Source organism: Sinocyclocheilus anshuiensis, unplaced genomic scaffold, assembly GCF_001515605.1.
Source record: "Sinocyclocheilus anshuiensis isolate Anshui unplaced genomic scaffold, SAMN03320099.WGS_v1.1 scaffold802, whole genome shotgun sequence".
In the NCBI taxonomy this organism is placed as follows: Eukaryota; Metazoa; Chordata; class Actinopteri; order Cypriniformes; family Cyprinidae; genus Sinocyclocheilus; species Sinocyclocheilus anshuiensis.
The window spans coordinates 594108-602332 of record NW_015547667.1 but is presented as its reverse complement, the minus strand read 5'-3'; the positions used below and the strand labels follow the sequence as shown (position 1 = coordinate 602332).

Genomic DNA, 8225 nt, shown 5'->3' with positions numbered 1-8225 from the left:
TTTACATCATTTTCAGTGAGGAGTAAGCTAATTTAATCGTGTGTGTGTGTGTGTGTGTGTGTGTGTGTGTGTGTGTTTTTCCACCCAGCTGGATGAGGTGAACTGAAAACAGTAAGGGAGGAGGCCACTTTACTAGGTCATCAGGTCTTCCTGTTTGCTGACTGGCTTCTGAGAAATATCAGTTATAGCAACTTCAAAGCTGTTGTAAGAATTTTCGTGTAGCATCAGTTGTATTTAAAGGGTCTTGAGAAATGTTTTCACTACTGCGACACGTGCTGGCTAGAAACTGGCACAATGACTTCCTGTAGTAGTATTAAATCTTTATTGTCCATTTATTGCGGTGTAAAATATATTAGTTGCACATATAATACTGTAAATTGTTTAATAAATTGAAGCTATAATAATTTTACAATTTTATTTACATGCATTGAATATAGTTTGTATTTTACGATTTTTTTAAAGTGTTGTAATTTAATTACATTTGATTTGTTTTATTTAATTTTTATTATAATGTTTTTGCAAACAGCATTCACACAGGTGACAGATCTTCCCCAATATGTACTATGTTCATTACCAAATCTAAATGCATGCAATGCAACATGATTTTTCTCATGGCAATCTATGATTTGTACACTTTCTGGGAAGATGTCACAACTGTGCATTTTAGAAAGTGTAGAAACTGAGAATTTTTGCTTTCTCCATTGGGTGTGTCGAATATCTGCAAGAAGGCTTCCTTCCTTGTTACTGCAGGGTATATAATCGTTCAGAGAGCCAGCGCTCGAGCTTTCTGCATCAGAGCATGGCTCAATACCAGTTACACCAGCATCACTAATAAGAGGTGAGTTAAGACGCACCAGCAAAATGTCATTGGCTTTTATTTTAAAAAATATGATTTATATGATTTCTATTTTTATATATATTTAAAAATAGAAATATACATATTTATTAAGTTTATTATGATCTATTTAGTAGTAATTTAAAAAAAAGTACATTTTCATTATTTAGCTTAAATATTAACTTTTAAAATTATCCTATAAGTTTGTATTTAAATATTGATTGATTTATTGCATTTACTACGTTTTGCATGGTCACGTGTTGGCTCTTTAAACCCTCTTAACCACAAGTGCAGTAGTGAAACTAGAGATATTTAAATGTACTTTACACATGCAGAGATTAAATGAGGTCAAACTCATGATGCGTTCACTTCTAAAATATTGTTTTTAAAACAAAACAAAACAAAAAAATATATATATATAAGAAATTTGAATAATTCTTTACTATTCTTGTCATTATTCTGTAGTTTGTAGGCGGTGGTGTAATCTAGTGGTTAAAAATCTGGTAACCGAAATGGGCACCACTAATAGCAACTACTGAGATGACTCCATTGTGCACTTGAGCAAGACACTTAGTGCCAACGGGACGGTCCCTGTGATGTGAAATCAATTTTAAAGCAAGATTATTTTTTACAACCACATGATAGCAGGGTAGTTTAGTAAAAATGAACATTTAACTGCCATCACCTTTGGGACGATGACTTTAACAAACATGATGACCCTCATTTGGCATACACTCCTAAAAATAGGTTCTTTATTGGTTTATTGCATTGCTTCTTTATTGGCATCGATGGTTCCATGAAGAACCTTCAACATTCATGGAATCTTTCCTTTGTCTTTAAAGTGGAAAAAGGTTCTTTAGAATGTTTTTTAATGTTCTTTACACTACGAAGAGAAATTTTTTTAAAGAACTGTTCACTAAAAGGTTCTTTGGGGAACCAAAATGGTTCCTCTATGACTTTGTTGTGAAAACTCCTTTTTGGAACCTTTATTTTTAAGAGTGTATGGCAAATTTTAAATCTTTGATTTTTATTCAGTTCAGAACCCAACAATAATGGATTGACTTTGTCAAATCAACTGTTTTCCATCAGGTCACTCCGAAAGAGGGCACGGATATTCCTGAGAAGCCGGAGTCTGATTGCCTGGAGTCGGATTGCATCGAAGACCAAATCGACCCCAGTGAGATTCAACTCCACGTTCCAGCTTCTCACACCATGGAGTTCCTGCGTTCTTTCAGCTCCGCCTCTTCCTGTCCCGACATCTACAACAGCACCAGCAGCAGTCTCATCCTGGATCATTACAACTTCACCGGACGCCTCCAACATCGCAAGCCCTCGAAGAAGGGCGTGAACGCCATCACCATCCTGTTCCTGTGCTTCAGCATCTTCATCATCCTGGAGAACCTCATGGTGCTGCTGGCCGTGCTGTTCGGCGTCCGTTTGCGCCATCGCTGGATATTCATCTGCATCGCCAACATCGCGCTGAGCGACTTGCTGACGGGATCCGCCTATGTGGTCAACATCTGCATGTCCGGCGACCGCACCTTCAGGCTAAGCCCAGTTCTGTGGTTAATCCGCGAAGGACTTTTGTTTGTAGCCTTGGCGGCGTCCATATTCAGCCTGCTCTTGATCGCAGTGGAGCGCTACGCCACTATGATGAAGCCCGTCCACCAGAAAACCGCCACAAAGACTTACCGAATCTACATAATGGTGCTGCTCTGCTGGGTAACAGCACTCATAATCGGATTCCTTCCGCTGATGGGCTGGAACTGTGTTTGCGCCCTGAGAAGTTGCTCCACGCTGCTGCCGCTCTACTCCAAGAGCTACATCTTGTTCGCCCTGGTCATCTTCTTCATAATCCTGCTCACAATCGGCGCTCTCTATTTCGCCATCTACTGTCACGTCCGCAGTAGCACCGAGACCATATCCGTGCGCAGCCGCAAGCGTTCGCTGCGCCTCCTGAAGGCCGTCATCTCCATCGTTGGAGTCTTCATGGTGTGCTGGGGTCCTTTGTTCATCCTCCTGTTGGTGGACTTCTTCTGCAACTCTCGTAATTGCAGCACGCTCTTCAATCCCGAATGGGTCATCGCCATGGCCGTGCTCAACTCGGCCATGAACCCGCTCATTTACTCATTTGGCAGCCTGGAGTTACGCAAAGCCATCGCGACGCTCCTGTGCTGCTGCTGTCTGAAGGCGGGACTGTGCGACCCCAAGACCTTCATGTCCAATGAGACTTCCAGCACCTCCGGGAGTCGACATAGCAGTCTGCGCAACAGCTTCAGCAAGGTGCGAAACCTGAGCACCAGCCCTCAGCCCGAACCCAAGAACAGCAAGAAAACACGCCTCAGCTCCACCACTTCTTGTTTATCCGCATCGAGCGGTTAAGCCGCGGTGGGCAGGTGAGTTTCACCCTCGCCACAGGAACTGCACCGCCTCAAACACACCATCGTTGTGGCTTCAGTGGCGTTTCACTCTTTGCGGATCAGAAGTCAGCAGGTGTGAGTTTCAATGCTGATGGACAAATGCAGAAAGGACTGTAAAAGTGAGCAGCTGTGCAACAAAAACATAAAATCCATTAAAAAAAACATCACTTGAATGCATTTCTGTACGACATTTGAGCCGAATGCGAAGGAAAGCAATCAGAACTGTAAAATACTCAAATGCAAACTGCCTTCTGTTGTTGTTTTCTACGAGAATGTACAAGTAATATAAATGCTATAATTTAAAAGTTAAAAAGTATATTTTCATATAAAGGGAATTTTTATATTTTAAACATGCACTTTTGAAACGGTTTTCAGGGAAATATTTTATGTGTATACATTGTCAAAAGTTTGTAAAGGAAATAAAGAAAGCATTGATTAATACTGATAATGCAATGTTTCTTGAAGATTCGAAGTCAACAACATTCATTGAACACAAGAGGGAGACAACATACAGACTTCTTCAACACAGCATGCTTCAGTACTTCAAAGAGCATTAGGTGTTTTCATTTCAAACACATCAAAATTTGATAAATAATACATAGATTATTACACAATATACACAAATTAAGAATATTCTCTTGCCAAAAGATTCGGGTTGAAGGCACAATATGTAAGATTATTTTATTAAAATATCCAAAAACCACTAGAACAGTGTTATATATTTTGCTGACTTGTGTACTTACATTATCCCAAATTTTTTCGAAGAATGTTGTTGAATACGCGCCCTCTAGTGGCGAAAATTACATATTGTGCCTTTAAGCTTTACAGTAAATGACACAAGTAATACTTTCAGATTTATGTAAAAATCCACATTTTGAAATCCACTCAGTGTTCACTAAAGTGCGCATGGGAAACCACAGTTCTCCAAAAATAACATGACAACCCCTCTCAAACATTCCACCAGGATGATCCAGACAGCTATTGGAATGTGAATGGAAGAAATTAATAGGGCCACACCAGAGATGATTTTAAAAGATGTACATGTCCACATACCAGTAAGGTTGCCTGAAGTACTGATAGAATTTGCATATTAGCTGTAGAATTTACTTAGATACGTGTGGAAAATATACACAAACACTGACTCAACATGCCCCTGATTAGCACACACCTTACGTCCGTTTGTGTTCCTAACTGATGCAAGCAACGAAATGTTTCCTTTAGGCAAAGTCATGTAGGCTATTAGCGCCATAAAGGCCTGTTCACAACAAGGACAATAACTGTAACTATAACGTATTTAATAAGCATTCTAATTTTATAATAACACTATTGTGACCCTGGATCACAAAACCAGTCTTAAGTCACTGGGGTGTATTTGTAGCAATAGCCGACAATACATTGTACGGGTCAAAATTATCGAATTTTCTTTTATGCCAAAAATCATTAGGATATTAAGTAAAGATCATATTCTATAAAGATATTTTGTAAATTTCCTACCGTAAATATATCAAAACTTGATTTTTGATAAGTGTAATGCATTTCTAGGAACTTCATTTGGACAACTTTAAATGCAATTTTCTCAATGTTTTTTAAATTATTATTATTTTATTTTTTTGCACCCTCAGATTCCAGATTTTCAAATAGGCTAGTTGTATCTCGGTCAAATATTGTCCTATCATAACAAACCCTACATCAATTGAAAGCTTGTTTATTCAGCTTTCAGATGATGTATAAATGTCAATTTCAAAAAATTGACCCTTATGACTGGTTTTGTGGTCCAGGTTCACAATTTAAATTAAATTTACATTTACTTTTATCCAAAGCGACTTACACTGCATTCAAGGTTCACCTTTTAACAGTTCTGTAAAACTATATACCTTATTTAGAGTAGTGTCATGTTAAATTTTTAACAGGAGCGATTTTTTTTTCCAGCAGAACAAATTATTAACAGCCAATCAGAATCCACCCAACATTAAAGAGCGCCAATATTTAAATCTGTAGTTGTCAGAACGTCATTGTCCGTTGATGCGGACGTTAATATCATTCGTGGTGTGAACTTGCCTTAAGACAGAGAGTTTAGTTTACGACAGCGTTATGTCATGAAGGAAACATGGATTTATGTTCTTCTCTTTACAGAGGGCAGGAAGGGTTAACTGCGGTCGCGTGCAGACAGAGCGTCCCGCCCTGCGTGATTACAGCGCGTCGCCTCCAGGTGTTTTCCAGACAGATAATGATGAAGTTCTCTGAGGGTCCTCGGATGAAGGTAGTTCGACGGTTTCTGCACATTTGTTGCTAGTTAGCTTGATAGCAATTCAAACCATTACAGAGTCCATGCAAATGAATTCAACATTTCAGTTAATCGACAATTCAGAGGAGAAATCAAGACAACCACAACGTTCTCATTGTCCAGTGTCTTATTTAATTGAGAGAAACATGTTGTTTTGGCATCTTTGGAAAAAACATCTCCATAAATCAGATACAAAGAACAGATAAAGTTCTCTGAGGGTCCTCGGATGAAGGTAGTTCGACGGTTTCTGCACATTTGTTGCTGGTTAGCTTGATAGCAATTCAAACCATTACAGAGTCCATGCAAATGAATTCAACATTTCAATTAATCGACAATTCAGAGGAGAAATCAAGACAACCACAACGTTCTCATTGTCCAGTGTCTTATTTAATTAAGAGAAACATGTTGTTTTGGCATCTTTGGAAAAAACATCTCCATAAATCAGATACAAAGAACAGATCAGATAAACGCGTTCCCTGCTTATTATGGTGATTTGCATATAATTTCACTGTGTGATATAAATTTGGCTCTAGGCACCATAAACAGGATTCTTCCCTTTAGGACAAGAGTCTGCTGAACAATAAATTCAGCTTAATGCTTAAGTGTTTATCATTATTTAGTTGCTACATGATTTAACTTGAGAAATGCTTGTGAGATCGTTGAGGATAAAATTAACCCAGTCGTTGCCTGAGAAAACTAGCCTAAGTAGTGTCTGCATGCTGATTGGAGGAGAGGAAAACATGCTGCATGCTGATTGGAGGACAGCTAATCTGTCGCAAATGGACCTCACAGGTATTCGTGTGGTGTCAACATGTCTTTAAATTTATTTTAATAAATATGTCACAAACTTTTACTTTCAGCACACATGCGAAATCCTTTTCTTCACGCGCTGGATCGTGATCCAGAAGGATCTACGGACACCCAGTACCACGGGTTTCTTCACGCGGCTTTGCTCCTTTATTGCACAGCTGGTCTTGTTCAAGTTAAACCAATTATAAAGCACACTGCTCTGGTCTGACTCTGGACCGCAAACACACTGTCTACATGGTGGCGCAGGGAACAAAACAATATCAAACAACTTAAGGAGGCCACGTCACGAAATCTGGTCAGTCTCTGAGCGCATGATAAAAGGACTCCGTGGAAAGAAATCACTGTGAAACTAAAATAAGAGGCTTTTCGCTTTCATCCCCGCAGCTCCTTCCCACTGATGCATTTATGACCTATAATTGTTTCTGAGCAGCACAAATCTTTCCAAGTAGCTTTCAATGCGGCAGACCGAGGAGAACGGTTCAAGTAAGGCCGCGAGACCTGCGGTATGTCCCTCAGAAACTGTCCCTCAGAGATGCGATATAACAGATCAATGATCAAGACACTGTCACATTATGCAGCATTTTTGCAGACTATGCAGAAGACACTAGGAAGTGCATAGCAACATGGAAAAAACACCCTAACAACTGCATAGCAACACTATACAAACATTCAGAACACCAAGCAACTGCATAGCAACGTAGTGAAAATATTCAGAACACCTTAGAAACTGCATAGTAACGTGGTTATGCAGCATTTTTTAGTTTTTTTTTTTTTTTTTGACAAAGTAGTTTTTGATTATTTTTTTAACACAATAGCGACTACATAGCAACATGCTTAGAACACCCTAGCAACTACATGACAACAATCTAAAAAGCATGCAACCAAACAGCAACATGCTAAAAACTATTCTGAACACACTAGCAACAATGTAGCAACATTCCAGATGTCTCTAAATTCCCAAGCAACTGCATAGCAACATGTTACAAACACTCAAAACACCCTACCAACTGCATAGCAACATGTCAAAACATTCAAAACACTCTTGCAACTCCACAGCAACATGGTAAAAAATTCAGAACACCCTAGCAACGGCATAGCGACATTCTACAAACCGCTCAGAATTTCCCAGCAATCTCATTGCAACATCCTAAAAACTATATAGAACACCATAGCAACTGCATAGCCACAATCTAAAGAGCATGCAACCACACAGCAACATGCTAAAAACTATCCAGAACTGCCTAGCAACCACATAGCAACATGCTAAAAACACTCAAAACACCCTATAAACTGCATAGCAACATGGTAAAAATGTTCAGAACACCCTAGCAACCGCATAGCAACATGCTGTAAACCATGCAGAACACCCTGACAACTGTATAGCAACAACATACAAACCACTCAAAATTCTCAGAAAAAAACATCCTAAAGATATATATAAAACATTCTAGCAACTGCACAGCAACATACTATAAAACATGCATAACACCTTAGCAACTGCAATATGCTGTAAACTATGCAGAAGACACTAGGAAGTGCATAGCAACATGGAAAAAACACCCTAACAACTGCATAGCAACACTATACAAACATTCAGAACACCAAGCAACTGCATAGCAACGTAGTGAAAATATTCAGAACACCTTAGAAACTGCATAGTAACGTGGTAAAACATTTTTAGAACACCCTAGCTAGCAACATGATGAAAATATTCAGAACACCCTGGCAACTGCATACTAATGTGGTAAAATCATTTAGAACACCCTAGCAACTGTATAGCAACATGGTAAAAACATTTAGAACACCACCTAGCAACTGCATAGCAACACGCTAAAAGCTTTTCAGAACACCCTGACAACTGCACAGCAACATACTC

At 39.1% G+C, this 8225-nt stretch overlaps 1 protein-coding gene across 1 annotated transcript; it reads left to right on the top strand.

The window, feature by feature from the left end:
* Positions 1-780: 780 nt before the first annotated feature.
* LOC107702636 (sphingosine 1-phosphate receptor 4-like) lies at positions 781-3626 on the top strand. Its single transcript, XM_016505017.1, has 2 exons — positions 781-838; positions 1925-3626. The coding sequence occupies exon 2, from the start codon at positions 2048-2050 to the stop codon at positions 3215-3217; it is 1170 nt and encodes a 389-aa protein (XP_016360503.1). The 5' UTR covers positions 781-838; positions 1925-2047; the 3' UTR covers positions 3218-3626.
* The last annotated feature ends 4599 nt before the right edge of the window (positions 3627-8225 follow it).